We start from the raw sequence: 17894 nt of genomic DNA, 5'->3' as shown, positions 1-17894 counted from the left end.
ATGAATCTTGCTGCAGCCTCCTGAGAGGGAAGGAGAAAGAAAAGGGAGAGAAGAAAGACAGAAAAGAGTTAAGAGGAAGGATGCATAGATGAAAGCAGAGGAGGGGGAAGGGCGGATTAGACGAGGTGCACGAGGACCGCAAAAGTGCATGTGAGGGGGATTTTTTTCCCTACGTCCTCAATCAGGTGCAATGCGGAGAAGGTGTTAAGATCTGCTGAATTTGCTTACCCATAAGCCTTGGAAAGTCAGTGCGAATAGGTCACTGCTAGAGTAGAGGCAGGAAGTGCAGAGATGGAAGCCAAATGCAGAAAAAAAACCTTTTAATTCTCTTAAACCTTTTCATCAGATAAAAACCTATAGGGTGTTTGGAGCATTAGCAATTAACTGCTTATTAAGATAGCAGTTCTTCGTACAGTACAAACATTTCTGTCTCCTACAATGTTAAATCATTGTCAGTCATTGTGAAGGTCCCCATGGGATCATTTATCCCTTTTAAATCCTTTCTAATTTCAAAACTGGAAAGTTGTAGAGTTAGTTTTTGTAACTCCCACCAGCAGTTAGTTGGAGCTCTGAAAAAAATGCCCCAGCATACAACTGCAGAGCCCAAAAACTGTTGAATTTGTTGATAATAATAGTAAATCACTGCAAAGAGCACATTTCCGCCATATACTCTGCTCCATTTATGTACTGGCTAATCAGTGTGTTGCTTTGATTTCTTAATGTGGTTACAATGGCTTTGGAAATGTTATGAGGTCTGATATAAAAATATTTGTCTTGCTTTAACCAGAGAACACAGCATAAATAGAGCTGCACGTGCCTATGCTTAATGACCAAAACAATATTTTAAGGTCTCATTTACTGCCTTGTCTTGGCTCCTGGTATCTGTGTAACAGAAACACAGAAGAGACTAAATAGGTTTTTATGGTGAAAGTAAACCCTGGTTTCTGGTTTATCAAAGAAATATGGACAGTGCAAGTGTGATAAATTTCCAAATCTGAAATAAAGCTTACCTCAGGTGGAATCAAAATAGCTATAATACAAAAATTAATTTCTATTGCTCTCACACTGAAGTGACAAAAAAAATCTATTGCTCAGTTTTAACACAGTACACATTTGAAGTCAGAATCTCAACTGAGCCTCAGTGGGTGTTTTGTATCTGATCTTTTTTTGGGGGGGGGGGGCTGAAAGGATGATGGGTTTATAGTTGTCCTAGACTCTATTTAATGAAACCTTTCTTAATGGTTGTTCCAATATAGTGGAGAGCACTATATTGTTCTCTGTCTGTATACAACTGTAAGACACAGTCAATGACAAAACAAATCAGTTCTAGTTACTAAAAATGATCATGTAGAAAGAACATGCAACCTTGTGCTTGTGAAAACTGCTTATGTAGTTTTCACAAAGGTTTCATGGACATACCTGTAGCACTTTATAAACTATACATGCAACAAATGCTGTACATTTTTGAGAAACTCCATTCAATTCATTGAAACTTAGTTTAACAGATTAAGGCAAACTTGGAAGTGATGTGTTGGAATAGCATAAAGTTGCTCCTTGGGTTGAGGCAGCGATGGAGAGGAAGTGGTATCATTATTACATGGCTATTATTTGTGAAAGCATATGTATATATATATCGTATAAATAATATACATATATTTTGTAACATGTCCTGTCTTGCAGTGACTCAATCAGAACTGTCTGAGTGCCAAAGGGAAGTCTATCTTACTAACAAGCCTAACAAGAGAACGAGATTCAACTGCTGAATTTCACTTTCAACAGTAGAAAGAGAAATTGGAATAGAAGAGGGAAGGATGGGTGGAGAGATTACAAGAAAACACATTTGGACTCTGCTTGCACAACTGGGGAAAGAGAGAAAAAACAAGAAACTGATAAACCACAGCAGCAAACTACATATGCATGTATAACAACAACAATGTCACTGAAAAGCACACACCACTAATTAATGCAAGGTATATTTAGAGGAAACCACAGCCCAAGATAGCATGCTGTATCTGTGAAAACTTGAATCCATACCTCAGTAAACAGCATGTATTTTGTATAAGGACTAGACTTTCTCCAGCCAGCAATCCTTTGTTTTTGGACTGTAAAATCCCCTCAAAAACTGTTCAAGGACAATTTACATTTTTGTAAGATGATATCGCTGGACTGAAACTTCTCAATTCCTTTTGGAATATGTGTTTTGCTTGGTAGGCTTTTGTTATGGGAGGCCTATTAATGCCATATAAGTCATATATTTTCTTGTAGATACTGTAACTGCCTAACATAAACTTGAGGCAGTTTAAATGTCGAATAAATTCTATTTGCACAAACAATACAATTTCTAGAATAGAGTGATTTTAACTTGACTGAACACACTTAGGTCTCTGTCTCTGACTCGACAAAAGATTGAAATTCCATGGAAAGTAATCTTTGTTGCTTGGATTTTGCAGGTAACACTGACAGCGTCTCAGCACAGAATGTCACTTTTAAAAACATAATGTATTCCCTTACAGGAATCTATCAAGATGTTGAGATTGGAGGGCTTGTTGAAAAAGATACTGTGTCAAGGTAAGGTCAACAATAAAAGTTTTATTCTGCAGATACCATCTTCGCTAATTACTAGCAATTAAAATCTGGCCACCAGCCAGTCAGAGATGCCTTTGCCTTACTAACAAAAAGGTAGATTTGCAATACTTTCACCTAGTCTACTTGACTTTTGGCTTATTAACATAGTGAAGTGTAGATATCAGACTGATATGAATCATAATTGCATCATTCATGCATCATAATCAGATGATTATTCCTATTCTTTGAAAATGGCTCATGGTTAACACTGCCTCCTCTAGTGACTGACATTGCTATGTAAAAAAAGAAGCTATAAAAAACATTAAAGTGTTTTATAGCACAATCAATTAACTATGTCATATTCACACAAATCTGACACCTTGATTTACGTCAAATCAAGGTCACAAATCCGTCTCTTTAAGAAGACAGATTCTTAAATCTGTCTCTATAAGAAGATCCCACTCTTTCCAACACTCCTCCTTCAGCACGTCATCACAACAATGCTTCTTTATTATGCCATTTACAATCATTCTTAGGAGCATTGAATGGTTGCATGGGTGGTTTCTCAAGATCTTGTTGGGACATCAATCCTTTAATCCTGGAAATGTTCAAGTGATAGAAGATGACTTTGTGTCTTTCTCCTTAACTAACTTCCTCTGCCCAGACATAACCCCTTACTTGAACTGGCCTTGTGAAAGGCATTCACTGGCAAATGTACCACTTTTGCCAGTTGTACAAACAGGGGAAAAGTTGATGTAGTGGCTGCTTTTGGTCTAGCAGTTGGGAAGCATTCTACTTGTATTTGGGCAGATGTTTTGGGATGTGGTGTCTTTTTTTCAGGGCAGTCAGGGTAGCGGGAGATGGAGGAGGGCCCTCTGTTGATGAGATCCGAGACAACGTCCATTCCTGTGGAAAGGATAATTTTGAGATTCTTTTTACATTAGTTAAGATAGAAGGCTTAACAGTGACCACTTGAGCAAACGGCAGAGAGAATGTTTACTTTGGATCCACGGCTTCTTTGAAGATGCAGTCCTCTAATGTAAAAATGAAAAACAAAAGAAAAAGATACAGAAAACATTTAAGATCATCCTGCATGAATGCTGTGATTGAAGTTTTGCCAGCTAGAGCACTCTTTCATCTTAACACACTTGATTCAAATTTATCCCTTCACCTGCAATTTTGAATCAGAGATGGATAGATCTCTTGAAAATCATAACCACATTCATAACAGAGAAATACACTGCCCTTAACATATTACTCCATTTATTTTAAATGACATGTACTCAAACAAGAATATCCAATTCAGTATACCAGTCAGCTAAAAAGGCAGACTCACATAGACAGCAAATTCAAATCTATTTCACAAGCAGCTGTATCTCATTGGTACATTCATCAAAGCCCACTTCCTGTCCTCCATCTCCCACCGGAACCAATTTGTTCATAACCCCATGAATTTTGGCACCTTCAGCCCCAATGTGGAGGCAAGGATTGCTTCCAACATAATTAGTCCATACCAGGCATTGCCGTCACAGTGACAAAAACATGACCTTATCCAGGATGGGCTGTAATTTTGGTCTGCACTGGAGGAGGCTAGAGACAGGCCAAGGATTCCCACAAAGGGAGGCAAAGAGAGATGATGAGCTTTGAGCAAAATGTGAGTGAAAGATTTAAGATTTGGACTAATTAAGTTGTCCTTCTGAGATACAAAGGTGAACGAGGGAGATTAAGGGAAAAAAAATGGAAAGAATATCAGAACAGCTAAGACTTGAAAAGAATTTAAACATAATGACTATGTTATGTTTAGCAGAGACATTATCTAAACATTATGTTAAAAGATACATCAAGTTAGACTTTTAAAAATTAGCAGATTTACACGGCAAATTTGACAAAGTTATTCTGTGGGAAAACAATACTAAGAATACAGAAACAATTTCAGACATAAGTTAACCAAATTAAACAGATGGTTATTTGAAGTACAACAATCAATAATTTGTGAAAACAATGATAATACCCTTATCCTGAGAAGACTAAACATTAGTCTTTGTAATATTCATTAAATGTTGATATCAGAAGAAAAAGAAAGAATAACACACACACATTGTTTTCCACTTACTGAGGATTTGGTTGTGGATGTGAAAAGGCCTGTGAGGAAACCAAAACATCCCTCGCTCAATACTACCTAGCTCATTCTGGGGGATCCTGGAGCATTCCCAGGCTAGACGATACGTTCAGTGTCTCTGGTGAGTTTTGGGTTTCCTCCAATTGGTTGTGCCCAGAAAACCTCCAAAGAGAGGCACTTAGGAGGAATGATCATCATATGTCCCAACAACCTTAAATGACTCCTTTCGATACAGCAGAGCTGTAGTGATAGTTGTGTCCTAGACGTAAAATAGAGAAATTCATAAACCAAAGTAGCAACTAACAAAGACAAGAGGCAAGAAAAACAATTAAATGAGTAAGCGTAACTTTTAAATCAAAATCTTAGAAATGCATGAGGTCAAAAGACAGGAATTTCAATTAGAGATGCCAGAGGAAAGCTACAGTAAGAAGAACAAAAAGAAAGCACAACAATGACTGCACAAATGTCTAAAAGATGGTAGAATCAAATTAACTATCTCTGAAAAATATGATTGAAATATTTTGGCAAGTGGAAGTATTGAATGTCTGTTGTAAGTTTAAAAGCTCTTGATTAATGTCTAGTAGAGGTGGAGTCATGAAATAATGAGTAACATTAACATTTAAGAAAAACAAGTTCACATGAATTACCTCTGACTGAACAGGAAAGACTGAAGTTTATTAAAAGCTACATGTGTATATGTGGGTGTTTATTTAGCTCCACAAAAGCTAAATAGAAAAATAATCATAGAATATTTAAGAGCCATCCTGCCTGACTAATCAACAAAAATTTTTAGGGGACATAATTTGAATCCCTTCCTCCTCTGTCTGTTTCAGCATCTTTTCCAGTTTATCTCTCTGAATCTAAATATGAACTTTGCTTTGAGCTCCTGGTTTTCTCTCTTCAGTTATTTAAAAGAAAATATTGAAAATAATGGTGACTGGTGTAAAGACTGTTTGCTTCAATGCCAAAGAAATTTTAAGATGATTTATTGTATTTTAGAGTAAACAGGTCGAGAGAGTGTTACAACACTTTAAACGGCTAAGAAGAAATGTTGGTGATTTTGTTCAAATTACACAATAAAACAAGTATGAGCCATGAAATGAAAATCTAATCCAAAAGTATCCCTAAGGAGGTCAGTTTTTCCATCAGTGCCTCTGAAGCAACAATCGATAGTTTCTTATCCTTGTTGAATATTAGGCAAAATGTTGAAGACAATAAAACTGTAGCGATAAAACTGATCTCTTGGGAGTTTGTGCAGCCAGCACACAGATAGTAGAGACAATATTGCTAAAATATAATTCTACTGTTGTGAGATTTATGTCAAGGAAACCTTGGAAAGGTTAAAAAGTCGACTGGCAGACTGATTTAACAAGTTGGGAAAGATTTTGGTATGTCGGGCTTGAGTTTTATTATAACGACAATACCTGTAAATTTGACAAACAACAGCAATCCTATATTTAGCACAAAAAAGTAAGAATATTTGTGTGTGGTCCAATATTTCTTTTTTGCAACCTCTTTTCTTGGCAATAAACCTTATACTGTTGGAGAGTATGTTTATTTAGCCTTAAATTGTGCCACATGTAGTGGAAAAGATATAACAACCTGCCTGAAGCCCTGACCTTAACTCCATTGAACACTTGTGGGTTCAATTTGGGTGTGCTATTTGTGCCAGAGTAACCAACAGAACCACACTTGCTGGCTTGCAACAAATGCTGATTGAAGAATGGGACACTATCCAACAGCAGAATATGACCAAACTCATAATCAACGTGAGGGAAAGATGCCAGGCTGTTGTTGTTTACAGTTCTTCTGTGTACTGCAGAGGCCCCTTTTTGTGAAACTAGTACATTTTTAAACTAAATTCATGAAAATAAATCCTAAGGCCTAATATTTGAAGAAAAAAAATTTAATGACACAAATGAGACTGGAAGGAAGGAAAATGGATAAGAAAGATGGACTTGAACACAGTACATTTAACCCTCCCACTGTCTTAGAGTAACACCCAGGAAGAGCGTGGCAAATGTCAGTCACAGTCAGACTGCGGAGAAACGGAGGGGATTGTTCCATCAAACCCGAAACCACACACAAATTTTTTTTTGTAAAAGCGCACAGGTGCTAGAACTGGAGTACAAAATTCACAAAAACATGAAACTTAGGAGACCAGTAAGGGATTTATGATTTTCATACTTGTTTTAATTTAAATGTCAAATGCCATATGTATCCCTATTTAAAATTAATGTTTCATAAATCTCAAACTGTTTTCACATAAAAATAAAATTCAGATGTTACCAGTCTAAGAATCGTGGACTTTGTGCTAGAGATGATCTAAAATAGCACAGACTCCAAAAAACACATGAAAAGCCCTTTTGTTAAGTTCTATTAAAAAGCTGCCAAACAGTTGCAAACTTAAACATCATTAGTGGTCCCTACTGATCAAATCCGAGAACACGACAGAAAAACATTAAAAAATATATTTTCAGAAGTTTTTCCAAACTTGTTCCATTGTTTTTGATATTAATTTTAGATGTAGTGTTTTTTGTAAGCATTTTTCTAATAACCACGTCTTGTCACTATGGCAATCAACAAATATAGAAGAAGTGTATTTTTATTATTTCTCACAATCCCCATGTAATGAAGAGAATAAACACAACGGCACATATTTGGTGTTTTTATCCACATGAGCTATACGTGTCTTTGGAGTCAGCTCTCATTCTTCTTATTTATGTGCACGGGAGGATTTTTTTTTGTGTTTGTTTTAATCAAAGAACTGATGCAACACTTGCAACATTGCATCAAAAACAGAAAAGCTTTTTCCTAAAATTTTGTAAGGCTCTTTACATGTAATTGTATGTTGAGAAACAAAAGGAAACAAAGACAAAGTGATGACAGACATGAAGAAAAAATTAGATATGGTGGAGATGGGATTTGATGTTAAAATAAGCAGTGGGCTATGTTGTATTGTGCTCTAAGGTCTTGTTCTGTATGATTGCCAGCTGTGAACAAAGAAACACTGTTGCAGTCCACAATGACGGTAATGATAGGCTGGCAGTGAGCAACACCTACCCCCTTATTAAAACCTGCACATTCTTTTTCTTATGGCCTTAATGTGACGCTTGTATAGGTACATGTGCTCACTCTGCAAATGCACATACAGTTTGAGCTCACTCATATCCTGCTTCAGCAAGATGAATCCCTGAGCCTCATTAAGCTTCTCTAAACATCAGTGCAATAAAACTCTAATAAGGAACAAGGCTGGTAAAGGTTAATAACCGCCCTTAATAATATTGGATTAAAATGCTGTAATGAAATCACAGAGCTGTGATCAATACACTGCTACATGTTGTATATCAGAAGAAATATGCATTGAATTCGGATCTGTCCAAGCAGCTGTTCTCAACTGAGCTGTACAATGATTTCTTTTTTCATTCAGAAAGTAAATTTTAGTGTAAAGATTGGGTGGATTTTCTCCCAAGATTACTTAGTGCATGTAAAATAACAAAAGGCCTGATTAAATTTTGGATAGAGGGAGAACTGTCCTGACCAAATGTGGGTGTTTTATAATACCCACGCTTTTCCTTGTAAGATGGTCAAACACATTCACTTTTTCTGCAGTTTTTCTCAGAAACTGCACTGTAGCTTTGTACTTTTACACCAAACTGAGCAAATAGCGAGAATGATGTGAGCCTATATATATCTATGTGGACAACCAGTATTATTTGTAGTGTGTGCATTTTAACCTCATAAACTCGTTCAATAGCATTCTGCCTCAGTTTTGATTAACTCTTGTTCCATCTGCTCTTTGCACACACTTGGTTCTGCCTCTGTACTCGCAACTTAAGTGTAGCTGTATGCTTAGACGCTGTTTGATCTAAGAAGGCCGGCACTGAGACAGTGCTAGGCATAATATAGCAGAACTAAGCAAATTTACACAAAAATCTCAAAACTCACTCAGTAACACAATTGCAACTCACAATTGAAAAATAAAAATGGTACCCTAAATTTATTTATGCAGTTTATCAGGAAAAAAGTTGATTTGAGTGTTAGTTACACTTTAACATAGATTGTAACTGTGTATGTGGTGTATTTTTGGTTAAAGTGTGTTTTTCCTTCATTTAGTAATGTCACATCGAGTAGACTATTCAGACATTTTACTAAAGTAAGAGTTGTGATACTTCATAGTAATGTTATCCAAGTAAAAAATTTTAAAAACTGGATTCGTACAACTACTTATAAAAGTTTTTCTTTTCTTTTTTCAAAAAGTTACTCAAGTACCTGAGTAGAAGGAGTTAGTTACTACCCACTTCTGATTGTAACTAGGAAGGAGCCGGACAAGATTGGCTGTAAATTTTACCTTCTTATATGTAAGAGACAGTTCTTTGTTTTAGTTTATGAAGACATCTTACCCACAACACAAAAGGTTGGAAGGGAGTTCGAATTGAATGTCTAGCCAGTCAAGTCTATTTTTAACTGCTGTGCAGGATTCTGCTTACAAAAGCTTTGCTGTGTCATGGTTTTTTCATTGGCAGCCACTATGGCCAATCTCTACAGAGAGGAAGTAGAAAGTATAGCAATTAGCTCCCGTAAAGAGGGATAAGCACTGATGCAGTTACAGAGATAACATCTTAGTTTAAATCCAAATCCCAGTTAGAGTTCACAAAGAATAAAGCTTGTTCTTTTAACAAGATCAGAAAATACTAGAAACAACTAACTAACTAACAACTTAGTGGCTGTTTTGGACAAATTTCACAATGCCAGTTGTTGGATCATATGCTAAAACTTACCTTAATAAGGCAAGTGACTATCCTTTGTAAGAAGAGAGAAATGAAAATAAACAGACACATATTAACTATTTTCTTTAAAGGTGCAATATTTTGTATTTTTATGGCACATTGTGTCATTTTATAGCAGATCTTATAAAAGTGCTGCATATACCAAACATAACTTAAAAGAAATTTGACTTCGCAATTTAAAACCTTGAAATTGGGCCTTTGTTTCCTTAAGAAATGCAGAGCGTGTCACCACATCAACCTTTCTCCATCAAGCCTCTAATAATGATTTTACCATTTGCACTGACAAGCAGTTGGTATGATGAGCTCAGCGGAGGTGCAGTTTCACCAGGTATTGACTAATTGCTGCTGCTGCTTGTTTGGTGGACCTTAGTAGGGAAGGCAGCTCCAGGGAGGAGATGTATGCAAGATGGTGCTCAGTGAGAGCAAGTGTTTATGCAACCGCAAATGGTTACCATGGGAGATTCAAAGATTTCTCAAACATGCATGAAAGAATCAAAGCAACATTCCAGGTATGTTTTTTAATAAGGAAATAACATGATATAAAGCTCAAGTAAGTAAATTATACACAGTACAGCCCATGTAAATCAACTTAGTCCATAATATCACAATGTCTGAAGGAAAATAAAGAAATTTCAAGTGTGTTATTGCCCTCCAGTATTGTTTTAATCCTAAATGCAAGGAGAGGGCTCCTTGTTAGATTAAGATTCAACAGTACAACTGAATTGCAACTATAATCTACACTTTTTAAAGACCATCATGTCAAACTCTAATAGACAAACAGTTGCTCTTTTCACCCAGAAATGGAGTTAAAAAACAGAAAATAAAGCATTCCTTTTCCTGTTCTGATATTAAATATTCTGATATTAAATATTTTGATATTAAATATTCCTGTAACTGGAATATTTACAGTTACAGTAACAATCAAACATGTAAAGGAATGGCAAAAATTAACCTTGTCTGTCCTCTACTACAGGCAGGGGCAACTATAGGGTGGTTAACAAAGAGTTAAAATGATCATGATTCTTGTTTTCTTTTACAGTAATATATTTGCATTAATTCAAACTGTAATTGAAACTTAACATGCAATGATTCTTGTCTATGTTACAGAAGTAAGGATAGAAAGGGCTCTTATATAAGTCTACTTATGAGAATTATGAAGGTCAACTCTGTATCAGAATTCAGATGAGTAAGGAGCTGAGTGGAGTGGAGGAACTGGAAAGATATCAGGATCATATCAACATACAGAGCAAAAAGCCTGCAGCTTTCTGCTGCTCTGCTTTCAGCCCAAGAAAGTTTCCAAACCCAATACGTTTTCACATCTGAGGGCAGGGATGCCAGGCAATGCAGCAAGGACTGACCAATCCAGAAATAATGCAGAAAAAACTGACTAATCAGCAAACATCAGTGGAGAATGGGCAGAACAGAGAGATGACCCTGGCTGCTTAGAAGGGAACAAAAGAGGAGCTGCTCAGAGCGGAGGTGTGTAATTAAATGGTATGACAGGATTTTTTTAGTGGTTTAGAAAGTGGTTTTTTTGTTGTTGTTTTTTTTAACTGCGGTGTAGCCTGATACTGACGACCAGTGCTTCCTTACTGATGATAAATTGTTAAACAAAGCACTGTTCTAATTTGTGTTTTTAAATAACACGCTTACATGTTAAGAAAGTAGAGTACTGGCAACTGCTTGAGAGTTTAGAACAACCTGTTCTTCTTACCTGTCTCAGGAGTTAAACTCTGTTACAAACTGCATTCCCTCCTCTGAGGGGCATCAACTTTGACCTCCCATTCCATCTAAGAAGTCATTACCAACAGAACAGCAAGGTGCAATGAAGACCTCAGTGGCTCTCAGAGTGCTAATGACCCCACAAGAGGTTAAATGCTTGGAACCCCCCACCAGCAACGCCCCCACCAGCTTTGCCGAATACCCTTCACATTCTCACTCACTCTGCAGTGGCAGTTATTGGAGAAAATTGTGGAGAAATTGTGAAATGGTGTTTTTTAATGATTTTTTTTTATGTATGACTATTCTGGGTTACAAGAAGCAGCACTCTGTCTGGTGCAACACAGAGTAGTGTTTAGTAGAGCTTAGGCTATATTTAATACAGTTATTATCTTGCCTTTTTACTCTAGTAGACTGACAGTGTCCATTTTAAAATGACCATGGACAAAAACCCAAGTAAACTTCAAAAAGAACATAAAGTATTAAGGAACACCGCAAAGCAGTTTCACATCTAGAATCCGTCATAGAGCTACAAACTTATGAGCAGAGTAGTTGTTCTTTCTCTTTGTGCGTATATCACCACTGGCTGGATTGTGCAAAAAAAAAAAAGATTGTCCAAGAAGAGGTGGGAAGAGATGGGTTGTCTGTGATAACACAAAGAAAGCTTCTTTTTTTTTTTTAAATAAAACATTCTTACAGCCTAAAGAAAATGGCACTAATATCACTGCCTCTCATGCCTAATGCTGTATTTTGTGCAATGACCTGAGCTGCTACATTGAGTTTGTATGTACTATTCATACAAAGTCATTTTCTTCAGTCAAGACATGAATGTAATACACAGTAAATAAAAAAACTACATAAAAATCACAATGTGTATCTATTTTTTTTTATTATTATTATTTTTTATTGTGCCACTCCAAAATTGTTACTGGCCACGTCTGTCCAACCGTATGAAAATTTACTGCCGCGTCGTTACTGTCCTTGGATATTCTGGATTCATTCTAATGACATTACCACGACTCATCTCACAGTAAGGAGCTCCAGACACAATCAAATGTTTATGGAGCAGACACATTTGCTTTGTTTTGATGCTGAAACTGTGTTTGGCCAGAGGAGACCCAGTGCTATTGGTAATTCGGACTACATCTCAATAAATTACTTGAGCATCAATTGTCGAGTAATGTGAGCTTGTTCCATTTTATCTGTTTTCCTTTAATCTCCTCCCACTAATCTGCATAAAATATGTTCACATAGTTCTTATAACCATAATACTTTGTATTTTTTAAATATTAGGATTTAAGTGTAAGGTGTAATTTCCATGACACTAAAAAGGCATTTATCTCAAGGTAATTGGAGATTCAGTTGTAAGTTGTGTAGCTCTAAGCTATGCCTCATTTTATGGATTCAAATTAGAGTCAACTGGAGTTTAAGCTTGTATATTAACACCCACAAACGGTCCCAGAATTGCCGAGGCAAATTCTGGGGCGAATTAAGATGTATTCTTATTTAAGAATGTACATGCCTAAGATATTGAGGCCAGAGAAAATGCATAATACAGAAAATATTGGGAGAGTACATTAAATGTGTGATATTCCACAGAACACAAAAAACAGAACCGCCATGTGAACATTTTATCACAGAGACCAATTATAAAAGTGTGTATGAAACTCAAAGAAAAAAAGTACGCTCACTGTGTGTGACTGTGAAATTCTGAGTGTTAATTCTGACCTTGCAGTCAGCATTTTAAAATGTGCAAAAAAAATTTCTGTCATAAAAACTGAAGATATGAACCAGATTTTTTTTTTCTTATTTCATCTGACAAGATAACACTTTAAAACTTCATCCTGGCTTTAACCACCAAATGGGGAGTAACCCACCCCATTTGGTGGGTTACTCAAATGATATAAAAATTAAAAACTCAAATAGGCTGCAGACACAATACTTGTGCTAACAAAGTATCATAATTCTCCTAATAATTTTCTCAGCTTGCCAAGCTTGTACTCTGGTGAACAAAAAAATGCAGTAAATGGCAGAATCATTCTCTGTGCCACTGCCTTCATCTTCCTACTGTGCTGACAGCTGTTACTCGTAGGGTCTGTCTGCTACTAAATGTAAGGTACCTTTTTTTTCTATTTAATTTTGTCTGCAACATGTCTTTTAACTGGAAAATGATTTGCCGATGTTTTTGTATTTTTAAAGTTAATTTGTTTGGATTAGTTTATTACGTTAAAGTATATTTTTATAAACCTGTCAGTTTTCTAATAAATCATGTTTTTGTTTGTTGCTTGAACGTTTAGTTAATTAAATATAAACTGGTTCTGTTAAATACAGATATGATGCTACAGTAAAGAGTCATAGGAAATAACCTGGGTCCAGATTTCACTATATCAGCTCTAATAATTTTCTCCGAGTTTTATGTGCTGATAATTAAGATTACTTTTTAATCAAGTAGTTTACTGATTGAAATGATTTATTAGAGATCCTGTGCTTATTTTTGTTTTATTCTTCTAATGATTAGTCCTAAATAGACCTCTGTTCTCTCAGGTTTAAGGCAAAAACTTACCAGTGAACATTTTGTTAACCCACTTTTGCCTTCAGAACTGACTTAATTCTTAATGGCATAGGTTCAAGTTGTGTAAAAATTTCTTTGAGATTATGATCCATATTAACCTGAGTACATCATCTAGTTACCACAGATTTATGTTAATGCATGTCCATTTTGCAAATCTTCCATTTGGGGGTACACTGTGGTCATAAAGGGTGTTATATATTGAGAACAACCCTGAGGTAGATTCTCTGATTTACATTAAATATGTAAGTTCTTAGGTGTTGTGTGCTCAAAAAAATTTATTCTACAGACCTTCCTTTATACGAAGTAGATATTGAATTCTGGTTTGTACTTTTTATTAACTTGAATTGGTCTGCCAAACACTGACCTCTCATGTCAACAAGGCATTTTGATCTGCTCAACCGTTGAGCTGTAAAAAGCCAAGAGTTTGTAATGGGAAAAAATCCAAGTAGATTGGTAGTTTAGCTGAAATATTCAGTATTAATATGGCAGTAACAACCAAATTAAATTTAAAAGTGAATTTAATTAATCTTCTTCTCCACTCTGATCCTGGTTTGAACTTCAACAAGTTGTTTTCACCATGACATAAGGCCAAAATGCAGTGAGCTGCAATTAGCTGATTTGCTATTAGTGTTAACAGTCAGTGGAACATGTACTGCATGTCTAATGACGTGGCCTCTCACTGCAGTTTGGCATACATGGTAGTTTGAGTAATCATTTCTGGAAGTGGACAATCACCAGGAATTGCATTAAAGATGTTCTATTTAGTTTTAAGGAAAGATAAAAATAATATTACTATGACAGACTTGAGTAATCTTTCTTTTATTGCCATTGGTGAACATCAACCAGTCATGTCAACAGAGAGCAAATGGAAAAGGTAGAAAAAGGGATGAAAGTTTTCAAGTTCATTGTTTGACCTTCCTTTAAAAGTACTCTGTAGTTAATGAGTCATTATAACGAGATCTATGCTACACTTGCCGAGGGTTCCTGCTTCTCAATAGTTGCAGTTACACATAAAACTTGCTTTTTATTAGTTCTGATAAAGCATCAAATGATCAAAACGTTCTATGGATCAACCAGGAGTGCAAAGCTCGATAGCTGACATGATACATTCGCTTTTGATTGGACTGTTACAGCTTGTGTGCTCCTGCAAGAAGATAACTACTCTTCTTTTTGTGCTTGTGATTCACATTCCTTTTCATTTAAGTGTAAGAAAATTGCCTCATACACAACTTTGTCATAAAATATGCACACAGCTCTGTTTTATAAAAAAATACCAGGTGTAAGAGCAGAGCAAAGTGAACTTGTGAAGACCCTTTCTGAATATGCTAATTTCCAGACTTTTAACCCAAGCTCAAAAGCATGTTTTTGTGAGCTTCTGTCAATTACTGTGCAGCTCATTTTCTTTCCACCTATTTCTGTTGGTGTGTAGTAAAGATGTAAGGTTTCCTCTGTTTCATGCTTGTGCCAGGGAAAGGTAGGGAACAAATTAATGGCATTTATTTTTGCTTTATTTGAAAAACAACTTCTAGAGACTTGCAAATTGCTTGTGCTTGGTAATTCACCACATTAAAAGAAAAGTCTTAATTGGCTTCTATGTATTTGCTGTGTCATTGTTCTTTTATTGGACCCTCTTACTTCCCCCATATTTAACACCCACCCACTGCCTCCTGTCAGTTATCTGCATTCTCAGGAACTGCCCCACTAGATAGACGGAAAAGGTTAATATAAGAGTGTAGGCCCCAAAGTCTGTTCATTTCCATTCTCAGGTGTTGTCAAATATGCAAACTCATGTAGCCACATTTTACACCATTCATAGCTCCTTCTTTAAACAAAATGAGATTTTATCCCTGACAGTGCTTTATCCTGATCAACAGAAAATGTTGATGACTCTAGCTGACTCAGCCCAAAGGTAAAAATCTTTATTGAGCTAATTATGTCCTTCACTGTCTGTTAAAGACTTTTATCTATCGCACATCTCTGTACCCATCTGATCTAAACTTATCTGCAGGGTCCATCTCAAGGTGATTGCTGAGATAATCTTTGCCATGGAGTTTAAAGGAACATGATTGTCTGAGTAAGCAGGATGGGTGTCTTCTTTCCCTTCAGTCAAACCTGTCAAAAGTCAGACAATTGTGTTATTGCTGTTAGAAGGTTTTTGCATATGGGTGTTTGCGAATCTGCTTGTATTGTTGCCATCTGTTGAGGGAACTTTCAATTGGTGCAAAATGGCATTTTGTAACTGCAGGCCATCACACAACAAACAAAACAGACACAAATGGAAGTGCACACAATGAAGCTAAACAGAGGCGCCATTGGCTTGTTGAAATCCCAGTCGATTGGCTTTGTAACAGAATAAACATTTTTATTCAGCGCCACTTGCAGCTGTGTTTGAGTTGGTTTTATAGTGTTCACACACTTTTTTGTTAACATTGAATTTTTTACATTGAGAACACCTCAGGGACCCAGATGTCTCTTATAAGCATTTGCAAACATTTCCCCAAAAAGCAAGTACAGCAATCAAATTGATGAGGCAATTTGACTGCATGTTGACACTGCAATGAGTTTCCATTTCAGAGAGCTCAGCACAAGAGGCAAGCTGACAAGTGGTGGAAAGGATGTGTGCAAGCCAAGGTAAAGATACCTCTGGCTTCACTATAGGCCAACAATCTGGCAGGACTGGCACATAAAGTCTGCTCACTAATAACACAAATCAAGTTAGCATCTTATATTTAAGACCTAATGGAGTTCTGAAAACTCAATCGCAATTTTCACACCAAACCTTTAGACCACTAATTGACTCTTTCTAGCAGAAAGCACCCACACAGATGAGACAGTACGAGGTCTGAGGTATGTAGGGGTTAGTTTAGTTGGGTCTTCAACTGTTGCAGGGTGTTTATTATTGCCAAAGATCTTTACTTTGGTTTCATTTGTACAAAGAAGATTGCTCCACAGGTCTTGTGGTTCATTCAGATTTGAAATTTAGGTTGAACTGCGTTTCACAGTTGTTTCCTGACAATCCAAAACTGTTCAGTCATGGACTTTAAAGGTTAACACGGTTACTGAGGCTTAAAGTCTTAGTTAGAGCTACTAGACTTTTTTTCATTTCTCTGACATAGTCCAACCTTGAGGTAAATTTGTCAGGATGCTCACCTCTGTGAAGACTGGCAAATGTCTTCATGTTGAACAATAATTTGGAAATGGCCACCACAGCTTGATGAGTATTAACAATTGCCTGTCTGGAGTTTCTGCTGTTGTCTTTTCTACCAGGCATTGTGTTCACCAGATGCTCATGAAAGTGGGTAAATATGCTCATGACCAGTTAGTCAAGTACATTTACTTAGCAGTACCAGGCTGTTGCTTTCCCTTTAAAATCTTATGAAAGCAGCAATGGTTTTCTTAGGTGTTGACAGGCTTTCGATTTCCAACCGCTATTTCTGGAGGGCTACTATGAGACTTGCATGGTAGATTAATCTACCATAAAGTCACATCATGTATAGATTACTGAGTAAATAACCTAAAATGGTCTTTAATAGAGATCTGCGCCATAAATGGTTGCATCTATATGCTAATCTTAAAATGCCAGCTGACCATGCACAGTGACAATACCTTGGGAGTTACAATGTTGGCATTATTTCCATGTATTCCATAGTGAATCTTTTTGTAAACAAACAAAAAAAATAGAAAGTTTAAACTTGAAGTCGAAGACGAGTAGAAGGGGATGAACTGTGGACCTTAAACCCAGTAGGAAGGTAAAACCCACTTTGAAGAATTCATTTGGCTTTTAGCCTACTTTTAGACATTATAATTTTTATTACTGTACTTTACATGTTAGCTTAGACCTTTAACATGTGTGAAAAACTCAACAGGGTGAAGAGAAAACAATAACAATGAATTAATATATTTTCCATGGACTGAAATAAAGCATCAAGTTCAGGCAAAAGATCCAACATAATGAATTTGAGAGAACTAAAACAAGACGAGCTGTTTGCAGTTCCCCTTTTGTTCTTTTGCATTGAGGAAGAAAAGTCAAGGCTTTTATATATTCTTTACATATTCACATATCCACTAAACAGGTCAGTTTCTTCTTTATACTGAGAAGCCAAAGACCTTCCAGATAAAAAAAATTACA

The 17894-nt window shown here is 36.3% G+C and overlaps 1 protein-coding gene across 11 annotated transcripts in view; it reads left to right on the top strand.

Annotated features, from left to right (window-relative positions):
• Window positions 1-17894, top strand: part of LOC111608693 — a 171846-nt gene that overhangs the window by 106200 nt on the left and 47752 nt on the right. For 9 of the 11 annotated variants that reach the window (XM_023334486.1, XM_023334483.1, XM_023334484.1 and 6 more), the window contains one exon: window positions 2514-2568. The exons of the other annotated variants lie outside the window; for them this stretch is intronic. In XM_023334486.1, the coding sequence (XP_023190254.1) occupies window positions 2526-2568 (43 nt within the window). In that variant the 5' untranslated portion in view covers window positions 2514-2525. The remainder of the gene's footprint in view (window positions 1-2513; window positions 2569-17894) is intronic. 11 annotated transcript variants of the gene reach the window in all.

This window comes from Xiphophorus maculatus, chromosome 5 (genome assembly GCF_002775205.1).
Source record: "Xiphophorus maculatus strain JP 163 A chromosome 5, X_maculatus-5.0-male, whole genome shotgun sequence".
Taxonomy (NCBI): domain Eukaryota; kingdom Metazoa; phylum Chordata; class Actinopteri; order Cyprinodontiformes; family Poeciliidae; genus Xiphophorus; species Xiphophorus maculatus.
This window is presented reverse-complemented; position numbering and strand designations above follow the sequence as displayed.